This window comes from Haliotis asinina, chromosome 10 (genome assembly GCF_037392515.1).
Source record: "Haliotis asinina isolate JCU_RB_2024 chromosome 10, JCU_Hal_asi_v2, whole genome shotgun sequence".
Classification (NCBI taxonomy): Eukaryota; Metazoa; Mollusca; class Gastropoda; order Lepetellida; family Haliotidae; genus Haliotis; species Haliotis asinina.
Genome location: NC_090289.1, coordinates 37,590,779 through 37,612,094, shown reverse-complemented (window position 1 = coordinate 37,612,094; position 21,316 = coordinate 37,590,779). Strand labels below are relative to the sequence as shown.

Here is a 21,316-nt window from a genome sequence, read left to right as displayed (position 1 = left end):
TATCAGTGCTTGTTTATACTAGCTTTCGTTAACTCATTCCACTTGTTACTTTGTTATTGTTTTACCTGTACATATAAATACACCTCTGTATCCCTTTCTCAATCACCTGATGAAGGAGTAAGCATTAACTCCGAAACGTTGTGTTCTCTCATAAAGAAGTTGATATCCATAAAAATCTTCATTCTTATGTATTTTCACTTCTAAATGACATTCAAAGACTTCATATTTTTGCAGAATAAAAAAAATACACACCACACCTTCAAGTGATAGAACCGGTGATAATTTTAGCAGAAAATTTGAGATTTGAAATTTGACATTAAAGATCACTAGACATGACTTACCATTTAAATGGTACTTCTTGTTCTGCCAGGCATTGTGTTAAAGGCAGAAGAGATTAAGATCACTGTGTGTAATTTCTCAAAGTGTGAGACAGTGAGTTTGGTTTAATGCCACTTTTAGCAATATTCCATCAATACACAGGGAGGCACACCAGAAATGGTCTTCACACATTGTACCCATGTGGGGAATTGAACCCGGGTCTTCAATGTGATGAGGGATTGCTTTAACCACTAGGCTACCCAACCAGATTCACATAAACTATGTAAGTTAAACTTCAAAGTCACTTATAAACCAAGCCTTGACAGATTTGTGTATTTCCAGTATTATATGTCTGAAGTAATGGCTTTGTGTTGGTGAAAAACGGTATGACTTTTCAAGTCACATGGTCAAGTACAATGGACAATCATACAGTGTTATAAGTGTGCACCATACTCAAGAAAATATGGGACATGTGGATTAAATATGAAGTAACTGCATATTGACGGGTAGAGAGAGTTAACCAGAGTGAAAACATTAGGTATATAAAACTAGACTACAACATTGTTAGGTGCTAGAAGATATACATGTTTATACCTTGAGGTGGTTTGCTGGTTCCATCTGTGAAGATCAACAGGAAATTTTCCAATAAATTGTATTTACCCACAGTAGACATACAAGTCAAACCACACATGGGTTGTAGGCCACTATACTGAACAGCAAAAGAAATAGAAGTTCAAAAAAAAAAAAAATATGAAATCTCATAAAAGTAAGCATTCATGTTTATATTTTCTATTGACAAATTTCCTGATTTGTCTTTCCTTGGCTGTTCAGTATAATAGCAAAATGACTGCGCTGACACCAAGAATGCTCTTGTCATATTGTGATGATTTTGCATTAACAGTGACCATGAGAGCTCCTTAGCCATCTAATCACACATGAATTGGCAGTTTGGGATTTCACCCATAACCACATTGATGTGTACTTCCATCGAAGGTGTATTTGTGCTTTAATATGTCCTCATTTGATAGAATGTATTTCAAATCTACCCACCTCTACGGAGTTCAACAGGTGCTCGATCCCTGGGCGTGTAGAGCGGCTCCACATATTCCTCACTGTAATATATAACAATATTTATAGCATTCATTATCTCAAGTTTTTCATCTTTCTGAATCTAACCAGTAGTTGTACAAATATTTACCTTACATTTAGAATTTTATGTTAGTGGAGATATATTTTATGTTGGACAGTTGTCGTTTACATCTTATCATGTTCCCTTGTTATAATGTGAGTGGGTTTAGATTTTGCACTGCTTTTAGCAATATTCCAGCAATATATGGGCAGGGGACATCACTGTACCCATGAGGGTAATCAAGCAGGAATCTTCGGTGTGGTGAACGAGCTCACTAACTAACCACTAAGCTTTCCCACTGCCCTGGTTTGTTATTGGGAGAAAGTATAAAGTGCTTAGGCATTACCCCTTTGGGTAAAATCCATATGCACATTTCAGGGACAAATTTAGTCGTCTACAATGCAGTATCAATGTTACTTTGTCCAATTAACTGAATTCATGAGGACTTGCATTATGGAAAACAAAACCTTTGTTGTTTGTATTGACATCCTGGTTTTTCTTGCCTTATTTACAGACTGACGTCATACAGAAAGCAAACACAATTTGTTGCTCCATACGAGATGTCAAAAGTCAATATAATTTCAAAATATATAACTAGTTTAATTTATCCCAATTACCCATCAAAAATCTAATCCATTTCCCTTTAGGTTTAAACACAAAGTACACTGACCTTTCAGGGTCTCTAGGATTAACCTTGACATGGCAGGATGTTTCGACTGAACCAAAGACGTTTGTTGCCCGGACGATGTACTCTCCAGAATCGATGGTCATTACAGATGGAATTTCCATCGTGTGCAGTGTTGCGCACATCATGATGCGGTGTCGCTCTCCGTATGTCAGTTCACGGACACTCTTGTGCCAGGTAACTGTAGCGAATGAACATGATTTGAAGTAAGTGAGTTCAAATTTAAAGTAACATCGACAATATTTCAGCCATATCCTGACTAAACAAGATAGATACAGATAGCCAGCAACCCAAATTAGATCACAAACACAGTTTGTAACTTACAATTTGTAACTTTGTATCTTTGCCATATGACTTGTAACACATTCATATTATCAAAGGACATCAGTGCAATTTGTGAAACAGTCTACTAACCGACAGGTGTTGGGAATCCCTCGACAGCACAGTCAAGACGGAGTTTCTGACCCTCCACAACCTCTACCTGTCTGGGCAACATGATAGAGAAGTAGGGCGGGCGCCCAGGCTCTGTGATACGGTGCAGGGGGTTGAATTCTACATCAGGGCCATAGCCAAGACGCATCAACTCCTCCTGCGATGGTGGTGAGGGAGATTTTTCTGGAAAAAAATGTCAAAGTCAGAAAGAGGAATTACAATCACAGTTAGTCTTAAGTTCTCTGAAATGGAAACCAAAAGATATCAGCAATTTCTCTATGAGAGAAAAATATTTGTGGAACTACATTTTGACGGTTGAGAATAAAGAAAAACTTAAAGTAAAACACGAAATCCATATACATATAAACCAGCAGATGGAAAGGTGACGCCATAAACCAAATCACAAAATCTATACATAAAGCAGTAGAATGGAATTGTGAACTCACCAATGACTCTGAGTGACCCAGAGCACTTGCAGCGTCCAGCCTGACTATAGGCTACACATACATAGAGTCCTGAGTCAGACAGACGAGCATTCTTCACCACAAGACGAGCCTTGCCATCCTTGTCTGATTCGATGCTGATTCGGGAGCTGCCGAAGACTTCTCTCACATCCTTTTGCCTAGCATTCATAAAATTGAATATGAGATTATTTTCATCATTTAGCATTTCCTTGTAATATTATTGGCAAATATTTGTGGAAGCCTCATCCAGGTAGCAATACCATGCCAACTATGGGATGACAAAAATAGTAATCTTTGGTAGAACAACAATTACCAAAGTACCCAGTTTTACATCAGCACCAAACCATGTATAACTTGATGTGTCCAAACATTCCAAGAGCATCCATGTGTGAATGATTCTACAGTGAACGGGCTATATATGGACTTATACCACATTTTACTGACTGAAATTACTAAACCTACTGCATAAACAGATCAACCAGTCTCCATAACATACTGTACTGCTGTGCCTTACCATTTGAACGAGGGTGATGGTTTGCCAGTGGCGGTGCACTCAAACACAGCATCCTGTCCTTCTCTGATGCAGATGTCACCCAAGGGGTTCAGGAAACGGGGTCGCTCGTCAAATTCAGGGGATAACCGATCCAGACCTACGAAAAGAAACAAATGTATCATTAGCACAGTTACTTTGAAAGGTATGTCTTATATCTTGGAATTTCAGTGCAGCCATTACATGATAGAGTATTGTGTACATACACTGCACGTCAAGACTTGCGCTACAGGTGACAGTGCCTTCGCAGTTGGAGGCTTCACAGGTGTAACAGCCACTGTCAGATGTTGCCGTCCTCAGGATCTCCAGTGACAGCAGGCCGTAGTTGTTCTGTAAACACAGGAGCACATATAGTCCCTTTAGTCTACAAAAACTGTAAACAAGTTAGCAGTCAATACCATCTTTTTGATGGAGAGTTAAAGGTAATCCCTTCAAGCTATGGCACTGAAAGCTACCAGATTTCGGGCTCAGGTCAGAGGGATTTCAGTTGTTTTCCACTGATAATACATCTACTTGATATAAGTCTATGTCAAAGTAAGCAATATTACAGCCAAAATTATCAATACAACAAATATGTTCCAGTCATCATCAGAAGATTTTCTACCCCTGTATCCCTCTAGGATTTACTAAAATGACAATAGTAAGTACTGGTAAGTGACTTTGGTTTTACACCACTGTCAGCAATATTCCAGCAGTATTGCCATGGGTGACACCAGAAATGGGTTTCATGCATTCTATCCATGTGGGGAACTGAACCCTGGTATTCGGCATGATGAGCAAGTACTTTAGCCACTAGGCTACCCAACAGTCCCTAAAATGACAAGATGTCACTCACCAAGATTGTGTATCTGGCCACATCAGTTATATCATGTCCATCCTTGTACCACTTGATGGTGGGGTCAGGGATGCCAGTCACGGAGCAGGCCAGTCTCACATGGCTGTTCTCCAGGCATGACTTGTTCCGGAGCTTCACAGTGAAGTCTGGTGCCATCTGGAATCGGTATTGTTTGGTCGGAGCTGCAGCCACCTTGGTGATGTCTTCTCTCTGAATGACTTGATCAGACACTTCTGCAATTCAACATACATTTAATCATTCACATGCATCATATTAGGCCCTGATTTAGTGCATCACTTGCAGCATGATTAGCATCTTCCTGTTTAGAAAAAGCATAAATTGTTTATTAATCCTGTTTTTGATGTTTATCCTCCTGATACACATTATGTCCGCCATGAATTCTGTTACTCTGCTGTTAATTCTGTTAATCAAACATCTGTATTAAATACTGGCTAGTCTCTGTCTGGTACCAACAAGTATATATGTCACTGTTCAGAGCTCCAGATACTTTTCAACATTATGAGTAGGTACTTCTGTTGTTTTTTTTCAATACTGGAGTATTGCAAAACATTGATAGTACATTTAGAATGATTTTTTTATTGGAGTATCAGTAATCCTGTGTTTTGTTTCATATATGCATCACAACATTGCTACTTTTTATACTACTTTATACAGATAAATACATCTGTAAATGATTCTAAGATCATACACCATTGCTGCAATACGCATCTGCTATGTTTCCTAAATTACTTCCAACACCATCATGCATATTTATTATCCGTACATACACTGATGCAGTCCTTCATAATCTCTCTATATATTTATATACAAGATTTAAAAGGAAATGCTCTTTGGTAATGATGTTGAAGATTTAACACTTACTCTGTACACGGATTCTGGCCTCTGTAGAAGCACAGCCTGCTTCATTGACAGCACGACACATGTATGATCCTGTGTCGTCTTTGGTGGCACCATCAATAACCAGAATGTGAACATCGTCATCTTCCTGGATCATCTCATAGTGGCGACTGGCCTCGAGCCTCTGTCGGTCCTTGTACCTAGAAAGAGGGGCATAATCAGAGTGAAAACTCTTTTCCTAATACTGCACAAAGCCATCTTTCTGGGGGTAGGATTTAATGCTTTTGAAGACTTCATGAAAATTTTATAAATCCATTCATCTTAAAACTATCAAATCTAATTTTTTACTTTTGTCTGACATGTGACGCATGTTTCTTACCATTCAATATCAGGTTGTGGCAGTCCAGTGACACAACATCTCAGCTCTGCTTTGCTGCCCTCAGTGATAGTCATTGCTTCAAGACCCTGTGTGAATCTAGGCTTCTTGGAGCCTTCTGGCACTGAGTCTGTAGCAGAATAACATGCAGAATAAGTTTCATGGGAATAACGATTCACACAATCAGCAAAGAAAAGACAATTTGTGTTCATTGCTGGTTCATTCTGCAAATCCAGCCTTGACTAAATGACCTAATGGTTTACTAAAGGAGCATTACGTCAGGCATGATTTCTGAAGTATTATCAGTCCTGCTACAAATCAATTTCATTTTCAAGAATCGATTTCCCATTTGCTTTCATGACTACTATAACCAAGACTCACCAAGTACTTTGACATCACATGAGCACTGTGTTTTGCCAATGGCATTTGTAGCTTGGCAGCTCCACTCTCCTGCATCCTCCAGTGTCAGATCACTGATGATGAGGCTGTACACATCCTTGTCATGTTTCAGTTTGAAGCGGCCTCCGGCTGAGACCTTCTCATCTCCATGATAGAACTCGACCTCCGCTTCAGGTCGAGATGTAACTGGGAAGATAAATGAGACCAATAAAAATTTATAATGATTTAATTTCTATCAACCAGACTGAATGTTTATGAATGCCTATATGTGTCTTGAACACTGTTACTGAACATGATGCCACCAACTTGAACCACCACCTGTAGCATGGGTACCTATAAGAACAAGATCCTCCCGTGTCTGAGCATTTCACAGACAGGGGGTAACATACTGCAATAAAGTCTGCTATACTGCTGGATTTTGGGTCCATTATATCAAGACGATCTAACTATGCTCTAGCATACATTTGAGGCAGATTGAGGCAGAGGTCAGAGCAGTCAATGAAGATAATGCAGATATATACCATAGTTAATAACAGTACATGGCAACATATCATGGCAACCAGCCACACCAATCGATTCCTAATTGGTAATCCAGGCATACAAATCAGTTACCATATATTCACATCTTGCCCAGTTCTCAGTAAAACAATACAAAGTTTTAAAACTTCTACAAAAACATCTGTTCTCATACAACACCAGGATGGTCATGTACTAAACATACCTGTGACAGTCAACTCAATGGAGTCTCCCACTGGTGCCAGTTGGTCGATCAGAGGCAGTGTGAACTCTGGTGGGATGTCTGCCTCAATTTCTGGAACTTCCTTCTTGGGTTGTCTGGGGTAAGAAATGCTATTACTGTTCAACTGCTTATCATCCTCAAGAAATGAACATACATCACCTAAGATTCACTCATTACTGAAGACCTTATTTCACTTGTTGCTGTGCCTGACAGACTGCAAGAATAATGGAATGCAGGTCACAAAAAATGCTGAATATATTGACTGGATAATAAATTTAGAAAATACTCACTTAAGTTTGGCCTCTTCGGCCTTCTTTCTTCTCCGGTGACGAACTTCTGTAAAACAACGAGATTCAGACATTATCACTCTGTATATCTTTAACAGTGGACAGATTCAAAACATGAAAATACAACAACTCAAGCTCTCAAGATTCACCATTCATGTCCACCACCATTGTTCACACAAAAGCAAACTGACCTTCAACTTTGAGATTGGCTGTGGTTTCAATGTCTCCGAAGCTGTTGGTAGCACGACAGGTATATTTTCCACCATCTTCGGGTTCAAGGTCTTTGAGATCAAGTGTTGCCATGCCATCTTTGTACGTGGCTTTGGCACGTGGGCTTGGGATGACTTCTTCGCCATCTTTCAACCTGGAAGGCAAATTCGAAAATTAGAATTGTAAAAGTATATATACTAGGCAGATTGTAGTTCTTTCTAGAATGGTTAAACAGGTAATGTTAAGAGTTTCTCTGTGAGTCATGTTTTAACATTATATGGTTTCCACCACATCAACAGTCTCAGGTGATCATTAATATTGGTTGTTTGTCTGGACAATCTGGCGCCAACATCCAGTGTTAGAATACACTGGTACCAAAGTCCTCTCACACACAAAAGGACATCCTTCTAACCCTACATCATTAAGATGCCAGCACAGATACAGATCACAAGATCAAATGAATCCCTCCTGTAAAGTCACACGTGTAATACTCCAATCTCCATAGGAACCCAGCATCTGCAACAGGTTACCCAACAGATGAAGGTTAACTGCAACAAAATGCTATGTTCCATACAGCTACCTCACAACCACGCCATCAGATCAGCCTGAGGGAGCAGCATGCATTGTGTTACTAACTACACCACAGTGTTCCACTGAACAACACTGCAGCCTTACAGAAAGAAAGGATTGATACATTCATGAAGATTTTAACAAAATGCCAAAAGACAAGCATTACTGTCATATACTTTTATAACCACAGTGACACACACAAGCAATACCTGCCTGACAACAATACAAGAATCCACATCAAAATTAGATTACTTTCATCAGCTACATTGGTCAAACCTGAATCAGCAAACAACGAATAAGCAAATCAAACTTTTTCAAACTGACAGTTGAACCAATTGATGTGACTTAAATTTCATAAAACTTACAAAATTTACTTTCCAAAATATCCCAAAGTTCATAAAAGTTCCCAAAAGAACTTCCTCAGACCAACTACTACTTATGCACTATGGAGCAGGAACAAAACAATAAAGACACAAGCAAAATGAACAATATCAAAGAACACACTGAAGAACATCCTAGTGATAACCAAAGCAACTATGAATTACTGTTGCCATCAAACTGTTAACAATATTACACATCCATAAAATTTAAAGAAAAACAGTTTCTTATGTAGATATGTTTGTTTCATTTTACAGTCATCACAATTTGATAACAAAGATGAGAAAATTATCATATTAGGGCATTACTTTTCCTGCAGATGAATCAGTAGTAGGCAGCCCTCCAGACATCTGGCAAGTTATCAAGTTGTTGCTAGAGCTTTTTTATTCAGATGATAATGGCAAATACAGCCATGATAATGCTAATATCTGCCCTACAAGCCAAGCAGAACATCTCATCTTGATACCAATCTCCTAACAACTTCCGTAATGTTTTTCATAAACCTTCACCCAGCACAAATTGTGTTAGAGGAATTATTGGATAATGATGTGATCAAAACAACTCCAGTTTATAGAAAGTACACAAAAATATTATGCAGCATGTATACAATCACTCAGCAGCTCTTGAAGTACTTGAGCAGGCTGCTGGAATAAAATTTGGAACCAATTCAGAACATGCACTTATTGAGCAACATGCCAAAGTGATCTGACGTAGTCTTTTCCCATTTCAATCGCAATACCATGCTGTTCTGACATAGGTTTCTATGGAAACATGTTTACAATAGTGTTCAAAAGAAAATGTCAGCTGATACACATCTTAATGGTCGAAAACTATGTGTTCCTCAAACAACAACAAAAATTACTACAAGAATTAGGTGTTGTCATGAATGCAGCTGACTTGTATATCTACATTTTCCGTTTCTGTTTCTTCTATTACCAGAACACTGCACACAAATTAACACTGAGACAATATGAAGGTCACACAAGGCGCTATGGTGGCTTTGGCTTACCAACTATGTCATGACTGATAACCTTTCCATTTACCTTAGATGTAATGTTAACAAATAGATTTTGCATACTTGCCAGGGAGATAAAGATGCCATTTGAACCTTTCTGACACCAAGGTAATATATCATATATTTTGACCCTAATCATAGTGCTTCTTTGTTATCATCATCATCATCATCATCATCATCATCATCATCATCATCAAAATCATATTATTTAAATGATCATCATGATCATCTTTTGTTTACTGAGTATCAATTGCATATATAAACAACCAGAGAAGGTGTATGTTATAACAGCGTACATGTACGACCATTTCTTGATGAGTACAAGGGGCAAATCAAACCTGATTTTCACTATGTACTAGCCAACTTTGAATTACACTGAGAGCTGACAACACACACCTTTCCACTGCTACACGTGTCTCTGTAAAAGTCTCGGACTGGATTACCTCCTCCTGAATGTTTGTTGTGTATATTTGTTCCTTCTCTATTACATGTTTCTCAACTTTTACTTCCTCACAAACTTCTCTCACAACACTAACAGCCACAGCACTTTCAACAATCTGCTCCTCTGATTTCAGGACAAGTTCCTGCTCAGTGGCAGTACTCACAGGAGGCACTTCAGGTTCCTGTGCAAAAACTATTTCCTCTTTGATATCATCCACATCAAACTGCTCAACATTTTGTTCATCGGGAGGCACTTCCATTTCTTCAATTTTCTCCAGTGTTGGCAGAGTAATATCTGCGATTTCTTCCTGATCCAAGTGAACATCATCACTAGCCAGGGAGTCGATCCCAGTGTCTGCACAAAATTCAGTTTCTACATCTTCAACATCCACTTTGTCACTGGTCACAGACCCAAGTGTAAACCTGGCCTCACATTCACTTGACCCTGACTCATGGCCCGTGTCAACAGACAACACCGTCACAACATCATCTTCGGTCACGCTTCCTGTCATGCTTCCTCTTCTTTCTTCTTCTGCTTCAATGTCTGCTGTCTTCCACACTGTTCGAATTTTCTTTTTGGGACCTTTTCTCAATTTGCCACCCTCTTCAATTCCAGCGCCAGTGGTCCCTGCTAGCTGTATTTCCTCAGTAGGGGCCTCGAACAGTTTCTTTTTAGATGACAGCTCTGATGCATGGAATGGACAGTCTTTTGAAGGGCACTTATGATTGGGCAAAAGAAACATCAAACTCATGATTGCTGGTTGGTAGATTCAGCACCCCAAATAAAATGATCAGACTTAAAATATTTCTATTCCATGTTCATTGTGGCAGTAAACTCCACAACGAATATTCACTGATTTTCAAAACCACAACCCTTATTCAGGCATTCACTTTTATCCACAATGAAGATTTAGAGTCACAATTCGAAAAACTTTGTGACTCAAGAAACCATATAAGCTAAAGCTCCACACAACTTCTTCAAACTGTGTTTACCTCACAGCACACAATCCACTCCAATATGGAAAAGCAAATAATTGGGTGTTGTAACGATGAAAACACAAATATCCAACAAGGAACTAGGAGAAATCCAAAAACTTAAACTCCACAGCAAACATAATCCCAATATCAAAAGTGCCCTTCAAGTGGAAACAAGACCCAAGTTGTGTCTCACAAGTCTGTTTCTTCTTGTGGATCCAACAGAAAAAATTATGATGAAAATCTATGCCGAAATGTGAAATGGAGAATTAAAGACCAAATGCCTACACCGATCTACAGCTACCAGACTGAGAGAGGAGCAGCCCAGAAGGAATTTCACCTACACCAGAACAAAAAACAGGGGAAGTCAGAGCTGGAATGATCTAAGTCTGTGCCAAGAAAAGAACCTTTAGTTACGTAGGCTGCTCCAGCTGAGGATATACCTGTACAGGTTCTACCTTGCCGGGAGATATCGTATGAGATAACACACATGTGGGCACGCCTGTCCACACAAATACTCTGGTAATATTACTCTCTGACCTTCAGGCTTGGATCACAGCTTGGAACTGTGTAGGTCTTGTTTAGCAAGCAGCTGCGTGATTGCCTATTTTATCTGTTTTTACGCTGTTCATAAATGTTTGACGTTTCCATTAAGAAACATACCAGCATTTTTGGAACATTTTGATAAGGATGGAATGCTTGATGGTTGGTTGTATCATGATTAGAGATAATGAACAGTTTACCAAGAACAGTTGCTAAAAAGGAAAATACTAATTTCATCACAACTAAAACCATCATTACTTTAATAAAACATCAGATTATGGATTTGCATGAAGAAAATCTTCAGAGAAATTACTTTAAACCTGGATGAAAGGGTGGATCTAATTTTAATTTCCAATTAACTGATGCTGATGTGAAGACCATCTCTGGAGTGTGAGAGCTTGGCTCCTCTTCAGTGTTATATCTGGACAGTTTATAGAAACTTGAGGGTGGAGCCAAGGCTCTTCTTATAACATGACATGGTGGCGCTAGATGGAATCGGTTACACCTGTTCCTGACAATAGCATCCTGTTAGGCCAACCACTGCTGAACATCCAAACAAACTATTTTCTCCTGTGTTTATGTGCATCAGTAAAGTAGGTCAGTCTTTAACTGCAGCATAGCTTTGTGCACTCAAAGAATCCAGGTTGATTGATGAGGAAGGGCAAGCGTTATTTAAAGATATTCTTGGTTCTTGAAACTGACACATCTTAAGATATTACAACATTGGCATGGCACATATATCTTTTGTAACAAATGATTTTGACAGTTGCCATTTTTGATTGAGAAAACAAACATGCATATAAACCTTGTACAAAAATGAAAAACCCGCAAGTTTCCAAAAATGAAATGCAGATTTAAAAAAATGAAATCTCATAAAAGTAAGCATTCATGTTTATGTGTTCTATTTGAAAATTTGACAAAAAAAGAACCAGAACTGCATTTCTTTTGTTGCTCAGTATAAGCTGTGTAAGAATTTTAACACATCTTTTTCTTTCCACAAACATTTTATTTGACATTCATTAAACATGTGGCAAATTATTAATTAATATGTAAAATATCATCAACAGCAAAGAAAAATATGGATAATATTTTTATATTATTATAAAATAAGATATACTCTTTGCCTTCAAATTATTTGGAATGATATGGAATAGAGAGGTAAGAAACCTTATACACTTCTCAAAACAGGTTACATAAATATATAACTGTATGACTATGGTCAAGAGAAAAAAAATAACATTCTTAACTTTTTCTGATAGTATATCAATCTAGTCAGCAGGTACTTCGCATGTCTTGGGTTTACATCCCATTAAACAGTGTACCAACACTTGTGTTTTTAAAGAGATGTAACCAGTTCCTCATTCATGCCAGGTTTAACAGCTCCACAAACATAGGTAGGTTTGTGGGAATGGTGCAAAAAATTCCAGATGTTTATGAAATACCAAATGGATGGTACACATGTGGTTTAATCTGCTCTGACAGAAATGAGTTTCTGCTCTGGGAACCGGTCAGGTCTCACTGAAGGTGTCTGAAGTAATTTAGTCTAAACACTTTCTAGTGGATATTCTAGATCCAGTGTAGTGTTTGTGATCATTAGGATCTATACATAGCATCATCTAAGTGGATGCATCCAAGACTGAATTTTGTTCCCTTTGTAACGTAAACTTGTTTCATTTTCTTGGCACTCCAAAACAAATGAGAAGAAAAATCCACAGTACTTATACTGTCTCACCAAGTATGTTCATTCAAACTGATAATGAGCAAAAATGAAATATACAAAGAAGTAAACACGATATATAAGAGGAAAGAACACACTGACATGCTACTAAGCTAATAAACAAACAGACCTCGATCTAACAGTTTGCCTTTGGAGTTGGATAAGAGGAAGTTGTGTGCAACTCTCTCCCCCAGTGCCTAGACCCACCATAATTAGTAAAGCCTCATGCATCAAGCTCTTAATTACCTTTCATTATAAATGCAGAATTGCATAACAGCAAAGGCAGCGCACCCCTAAAAGTATTTATCACATACCCAAACCTCATTACCTCAAAAATAGTTTACGTATCTTCCAAACATAAAATACACTTTACATATTCCCTCATCATACATAAGTAGATAATTCAGCATGAGTGGACAATTTGATATTTTCTAAATTTTAACAATAATTTCAGGTTTGGTTCTTAATGCGTCCGGCATTTTGTAATAAAGGATAAAGTTGGATCGCATCTTATTATATGAACATTGAGAAACTGTGTTGACGATTCATCGCCCGAGCATGCCTGAAACAACACCACCTGGTGTCCAACTGGCAAATATTCAAGAACAACAACTCTGACTGCTGAGTTCGAGTGATGGGGTACACTGACGTAAACAGTGGCCTTTGTTTTCGGAATCGCAGGAAGTTACTTGGAATGTCATGGACCATCACCAGAAAGCATCCTCCAAGAATATGCATCTTATTGTCAACTTATGTCTCACAGAACTTATTTTATTCCACAATAACTGACATGTCATCTTGAGTAACCAGAAAATTACATCTTAACACTTTATCCTTCATGACCCGTATTTACCCTGTATTAATCTAGTATTTATTACATTGTCAATTTTACATCATTCATCCTCATCATAACTTGTAATTTTTAAGTTTTAATTTTCATTTAGCTATAAGATGAAAAACTAATTTGCAAATATTTAATTAAATGATCACAAGAAGAATTGTGGAAATCCCAGACCAAATAACCCAACAACTCCTATACAGGAATACATATCAATGACGCCCTTCCGAAGTTATACTGGCACATGTGTCTTCAGTACCAGCCCACCTTCCCCAAGATAAGCCAGTGAAAACAATGATTACCACAGCAGAATTGGCAATGCCAGAGAGTTGTTTATCTGTCTGACATTTGACTCCAACAGCATTCTCCCCTTGAGAGGTACACAATGACCCACTACCACTTCACGCCTACATACTCCCAAACACACACCTGATGTAGAAACACTGTCAGGAGCTCTGGAAATAAACTTGGCAACAACTTGTGTTTTTTCTAAAGGTCTCAAATATTTCTTTGTGTTCTTTGATGGCTAATGTGTCATTGTCTAGGTAAAAGTTAGAATGTGTTGTTTTTTAAATTACACAGGAAGGTTCAATGAAGTTGTGTTGTATTGATGTCAAGGATAATTATGTTCCATCATGCTGTTTCCCTGACAGCATACATTTGGCAGTGATTGAGTGAGTAGGTTTAAAACTGTGCAGTAGTACTGCTAGGGACAAGTATCATAGCATGAACATCAAGTCTTGCTGCATAACACAGAACCAAATGCAGGAATTAATTCCAGAACTTCACTTCGACGTCATGTAACTGTACACCACTGTTGAAAATTCACACAAAAATAAAAAATGCAAAACTTAAAATAACTGAAAAGAAAAATGGATGCAAAAACATATCATATTGCTTGATAATTTTCCACATTTTTTACCAGCCTTTAACAGAAAGAAGTATGAATAGGACTAAACTTTCAAAGATGGGAGACAGTTGCCAACCTAACACAGTTTGGAGGTAAAAATTGGTAGAGTTGCTATTAGCAACCAATCCTGGGTAAACAACCACCTTGTACCATGCTTCTCTCATCACGGAACTGACCCCACCCATCACCTGCCAAGACTGGCTACACGGTGTACACATCGGAAGTTAATTATTTCAAGCCAGGTATCAGGTAAACATACTGAAATATGCAGGTAATTTACATAATTCTTTTTGGCATTTAGATAAGCATCTCTGCATCTCACAGTACACATATATATACAGCACCTTCATTCACTGAAGTCAAACTCCAAAATGTATTCAGTATGGCTTGATATTGTACAGCTGATTCAGACTACTGTTTATTTATCCAGGGCTGTAGCATATACTGGACAAAATAAGTTAGGGATATTGGGATTTTCATGATTGATATTTTATCTATGTCAATGAGTTGATAGATCATTATTCATAACTTAAAAATTCATAACTTCAACTATTTTTGTCCAGCATATATAATACATAGGTCGGATACTTGACTCCTACCTGTCAAAGATGTAAGGGTTGAAAACTCATTAAGGCAAAAATCATAAGTTCTGAATTAATCTAACTTCCACAACCATTTATGAATTAAACTGAATTGATTCTAAGGGGAAACAAAAATCCATATTTGAACACCTAATTACACTTTAAGCATTGTTGACATAATTATCTAATTATTTCATTTTCATCCTGTCTCTACATATCCATTGGAAGTTATGCTGATATATATCAAATTACAAAAGGTTACAAAAAAGTAATAAAACTGATTTGTTTTGGGGCCATCATATATGTGTAAAATTACCAGCAGATTTTTTTATATTTCCAAAGTGATTTTCTTTAATGCCTACATCATAACATACTTGTCATTATAAACAAATATTGATCTGAATTTTCTGCTGTTAAGGTTAGCGAAATCCATAAAATTAAATTGCAGTCCTTTGTTCAAATTTCAACAATGACATAAATATCATGAAATTATATAATTTGAATAAAAATAAAAATGAAACCTCAATAAAAATATCATATGTTTAACAGTGTTCCGATGATCATCATAAAATGTTAACACAGATTCACAACTAACGTCATAACAAGGTAACAATTAACATTTTTCAGTTGCATATATAGTCCATCATCGCTCACAATGTGATAAAGCTTATATCCCCTGGTGGAGCTTACGTTTTCCCTCCACTTGCGCTGGAACACAGTCAGTGATGTATAGCTCTGGCAAACCTATCTCTTCTCATGTTAATCATCTTCTGTAATCATTTCAGCGTCTGATGAAGGTGTCAACAGCTCCTGCCTGTTTACACAGATGATAACTAACAGAAAATTAGCACTTTTAACTCATTTTCTTCCCAGAGTCCACCTGTCATGTTTTGTGTTCCTATGGATACAGATGAGTACATACACCTACTGGCACATACCTAGTCAGACTTGCATGTAGGTCACACTGAGAAACATCCAATGTCAGTTTGGGCAAACTGCTAAAAAATATAAGTTTGACATTATATTTCTAATTCAGACTTCTTCACAACCAAGTTGACAAGTTGTTATATTGAAGGATAATTACAAGTTGTATCTATTTGAATGACTTCAAATTTTGACAAAAATTTAAGACAATGATGACTTTAGCTCACATTGGATAATATAAAACAAACTTTGCAGACACTACAAAACTATATGTATTATTCAACTACACAATTTTCCTGTACTTGAAATCATTTAAAACAGTTTTCAAAACAACGTTTCAAAAACAACTTACGTAAGTTCACTTTCTAAAAACAGTACCATGATGCTGTCTAGCCCATCTCAGTTTGGGCAGAATATGCTACTCACAATGGAAGTATCTCCGCGCATTTACCATCATGTTTAGCTTGAGATGTATCACATTTCAAGTGGCATTTGTAGGGACCTATGAGAAGATTTGAGGCAGCCACTTGCAGTCTACCCGGGTAGGACAAAGGGTTGCTCTCACAAATGTCAGACACAATGGGATGATTATGTCACTGTTATGGCTTATGAGAACAGGGTATACGTACTATAACTTATCTGTTCAAGATGGCTGCCCACAAGAAGGAACTGTCTCAATAACATATCTGTTACAGTGGTTGACAGCCAGACAAGGTTTAATTGCCCTTAATATACATACATGATAGCACTTTAACTGACTTAAAGCAGTTAAGAAGGAATTGTCTCAATACCATCTGTTATACATTGTTATGATACACAAGAAGATGTACCCATGTATCTGATACAGGGGCTCAGGAGAACACAAGATAATGGCACTGGGCCTTGTTTAATATCAGCCTTAATGATGATATTCAGATCTGTCTCTTGTTAATCCACTGAAATGTATTCTTCTTCTAAATTAAATACATGTCTGAAATAAGCATAGACTTGGCCCATACCAAAGCGTGAGTGAGTGAGTTTACTTTTACGTCGCTCTCAGCAATATTCCACCTATAAGGCAATGGTCAATAAATTATCGAATCTGGACAGACAATCCAGGGATCAACAACATGAACATCTGAACATCTTCGCATCTGGAATACAGTGACATGTGTTAACACAGTCAGCAAGCCTGATCATCCAATCCTGTTAGTCACCTGTTTCGACAATCATGGGTTACTGAAGACCAATTTTAACCCAGATCTTCATGGGTTCCACACCAAAGAGGGCATAAAATACCTGCATATAATTATATTTGAAAATTATTTGCAGGGACAATTATACAATCATTTACCTATAGTTGGATCTGAACTGATATCTATGTGAATGTACTTCAAAAGCATTGCTAGCAATATGGTTCCCGATGTCAAAACAACTCCTTCTGACATTGAAAAAATCCTCTTCCATAGAAACCCAGGTACCATAGTCAGACATTGTCACAAATCATTCACACAACTGACCTTCCACAAATATTGTCCCATATAATATCTGCACCAGCAGAATATGTCTGCAGTATGTGAATAGCAGACATCATAAATATGCTGTTGCTCAAATATGTTGTCTTTGCCACCAAGAGACTAATTTCCAGTGTACAAAATTCACTAAAACAAGTTATTTTATCCATGAAAAAGCAGCTGGTTAAAATCCATGACACTGCAAGAAACTTAGTGTATACCAGTTCTCACCTTCAAAACTACACATAGATATGTAACGGACATTCACTTGCACCACCAGTGTACTGTCTGAGTATGGAACATCTTATCACTAACTAACATCTGATGGCTTCTGTACCATCTGTTGATTCAGCTGATGAAGGCAATGAATGTATCTAGCATCCTCGTCAGATCAAACTGCTCAGATCACATTGCTACCAAGAGTGACTAAACACATGGGATTTGTAATAACTGCTACCAACATACTTCTTATAAAACATCATTGAAAACGCACCACCTGTAAATTTTGAAATAAGGCAATAGAATCTTTTGGAAATGGAAAATTAATGGTGGGAATTTTGATAATAACACACTAGATCGTAAATAACGCTCTACAGTAAAAAACGGATCGTTCGAACACATCATCGAACACATCACATGAAAACAACAAAATTCATGCACATCACACACGGAGGGCACAAATTGCATGCAGAAAGCATGCTGTTCAGGGGTATAAATGACCTTCGGCACAAAACCGTTCTCATTTTCGCAGTACTTTCGTAAGTAAAGTTTTTTCGCCATGCCAAGATTGTCACCAGAGGAACGAGAACAGGCCTTGGGTATGTTGCAGGTCGGCGCTTCAAACAGAAACATTGCACGACGATTTGGGTGTCATCATTCGACCATTCTGAGGCTTGCTAACAGATACCAACAAACAGGAACCAGCAGGGACCGGCAACGCCCAGGTCAGGCACGTGTTACCACCCCTCGTCAAGATCGAGACATTGTACGGCGCCATATTCGGGATCGAACCTTGCCCGCTGCCAGAACCGCCAACGCTGTCCAGGGTCGACGTGGTTTGATCAGCGCTTCCACCGTCCGACGCCGTCTCCGTGCGGCAGGGTTACGTTGTCGACGCCCTTACGTTGGACCCATCCTGGCTGACAGGCATCGCCGTGAACGCCGACAATGGGCTGAACAGCATCGTGTGTGGTTGTTACGACGTTGGCATGGTGTGGTGTTCTCCGACGAGTCGCGTTTTCACTTGCGAAATGCTGACGGGCGTCTACGGGTATGGCGTCGACGGGGTGAACGTTATCATCAGGATTGTGTTGTGCAAACCGATCGGTGGGGTGGAGGCAGCATTATGGTGTGGGGAGGGATAAGTTATCACCACAGAACCGCTCTGATTGTTTGTCGTGGCAGAGTGAATGCCGTTTACTACCGTGACAACATTCTTCAGAACAACGTCGTTCCCTTCTTTCACCAGCATCAAGATCTGCACACATTTCAACATGACAATGCACGAGCCCACACTGCACGTGTTTCGATACAGTATCTGGCTAACAACAACATTCCTCTACTTCATTGGCCTGCATTGTCACCAGATTTGTCACCCATCGAACACTTGTGGGATTACATCGGCCAACGCCTCGCACGTCGTCCGCAGATCAACAACCTTGGGGAACTCGACAATGCCTTGCAGCAAGAGTGGAATGCAGTGCCTCAGGACTTTATTCAGAGACTTATCCGTTCAATGAGGAGACGTTGCACAGCTTGTGTTGCTGCTAACGGGGGTCATACACGCTACTGACTTTCCATTTTGACCCCATCTTTATTTCATTGTCAGCTGCATTAAATCTTCACTGTTTTGCTTGATTGTTTTTTGCTTCTTTTCTTTATCAAACATTGGTCTACACAAATATGTAAAATTTACATAGATTGCTCACTTCTGCTCTTAGAAATCCACAATTTTAGGGGTGGTGCGTTTTCAATGATGTTCAGTATATATACACAAACTCATGAGATGTGTATCACATCCACCAAACATTCAGTAAAAAATGCCTTCCCACAAAAACAAAAACACAAGCAAACTTCTGTCCCAGAAAATCACTTCAACTCTTCCCAGAACACCAGCAATTCTGCAAAAGAAGCAACTTCTCCAGAATATTACAAAAAATCTTCTAAAGACTGTGCCATAATGGATTACAAGAACACCAGTACCAATCTTTTCCAGAAGAAAATGGAAAATGGCTGTTTGGATGGACTTCATAATCCTCACCGTCCCCAGCAGGGCAGGGACAGAGCTGAATGTGATACCACAAAAACCATCCCACTGCTACGTACAGAGTAGACTCCTGTACAACACCAAACAACTGACAAGAAACAATATTATGATATAATTCATCCACCTATTCCATTTTTTTCAAAAGCCACATAACAAATTAAAGTATGGCCTAATTTAATTACCAGGACCTATATTTTCAAAGCTATCTTAGCGCTAAGACAGTTGTATATATGTTAATGTATGGCACTTACAACTATCTTAGCGATAAGACAGCATCCAAAACCTAGGCCCTGTCATAACACTAGCACCAGATGCAGGAATTGTACAGTTATTTTTGTTACATTTATTACATGAAAGGGATAGAAGCATCTATCAAGTGTTGTTTATCTGTATCCAGTGTTTTTAGTGAAGACAAGTAAAGACAAATCTGTTAACTTTGTGACACATTAGTCTTTCAAATGTTGAATCTACCTCTACAAGATGACGTGGGACTGATAGTCTTTCAAATGTTGACTCTACCTCTACAAGATGACGTGGGACTGAGCAGCACTGACTGACATGACTTCCTGTTATACAAACCATTAGTAACCATATATGAGAATGTCAGATCTCTGCATCAAGATTCCAAGTGCATATGTCTGGTGATGCACAATGTACATGTCATAACAACCAATGCGGTAGAGATGGAGAAGGTGTAACCCCAGGAATCACTGCTGCCAAAATACACAGCATGAAGAGAGCAAGTTCTTGGAACATACTGATGTTGAGGATGGGCCATCACATCCAGAAGTGCACCTGTAGGTATACCAACATTCTGAACAAAATTCACCAGAAGCTGGGACATTCTGATGTTGAGGACTGGCCATCACATCCAGTGGTGCCTGGGTAGCTATAGTGGCATTGTAAACACAATTCACCAGAAGCTGGAATATAATGTTGAGGATTGGCCATCACATCCAGAGGTGCCCCTGTTGGTATATCGACATTCTAAACACAACGTACCTGCATCTGGGACATTCTAATGGGCCATCATACAGTATTTTTACCCAGTGTGCATGTTCATATAGGCACAAACATTGTTCAAAAACACAATTTTGATATCAGAATGCACACACTGCTTCAACACATATTTGGATATGCCCTAGATTTCACACAATACAGCATCACAACAACCTACCACATGATTTCTGCTGGTGGTTTTCCAATGATTTTGCATGTCAACTGTGTCCTTGACCCCTCGTAACCTGTGACATCATCCAGCTCTTCATACACAACAGGAGCATGTTCTGGCAGCTCTGTAGATGCAACATAAGGAATCAACATCTTTCTCAAAACTTTAATATTCGTCTTTTCTTTTCAGCATTTACTACAAGTTGCCATCTA

The 21,316-nt window shown here is 38.5% G+C and overlaps 1 protein-coding gene across 1 annotated transcript in view; it reads right to left on the bottom strand.

The window, feature by feature from the left end:
• The window catches only part of LOC137298485 (titin-like), a 446,086-nt gene that overhangs the window by 80,728 nt on the left and 344,042 nt on the right, over positions 1-21,316 (bottom strand). The window contains exons 239-253 of the mRNA XM_067830773.1: positions 21,111-21,228; positions 7,264-7,436; positions 7,076-7,121; positions 6,768-6,880; positions 6,029-6,232; positions 5,651-5,777; positions 5,296-5,471; positions 4,414-4,646; positions 3,785-3,908; positions 3,543-3,678; positions 3,011-3,186; positions 2,547-2,747; positions 2,118-2,313; positions 1,369-1,430; positions 913-936 (exon numbers count right to left, since the gene is read on the bottom strand). Of these exons, the coding sequence (XP_067686874.1) occupies positions 913-936; positions 1,369-1,430; positions 2,118-2,313; positions 2,547-2,747; positions 3,011-3,186; positions 3,543-3,678; positions 3,785-3,908; positions 4,414-4,646; positions 5,296-5,471; positions 5,651-5,777; positions 6,029-6,232; positions 6,768-6,880; positions 7,076-7,121; positions 7,264-7,436; positions 21,111-21,228 (2,109 nt within the window). The remainder of the gene's footprint in view (positions 1-912; positions 937-1,368; positions 1,431-2,117; positions 2,314-2,546; positions 2,748-3,010; positions 3,187-3,542; positions 3,679-3,784; positions 3,909-4,413; positions 4,647-5,295; positions 5,472-5,650; positions 5,778-6,028; positions 6,233-6,767; positions 6,881-7,075; positions 7,122-7,263; positions 7,437-21,110; positions 21,229-21,316) is intronic.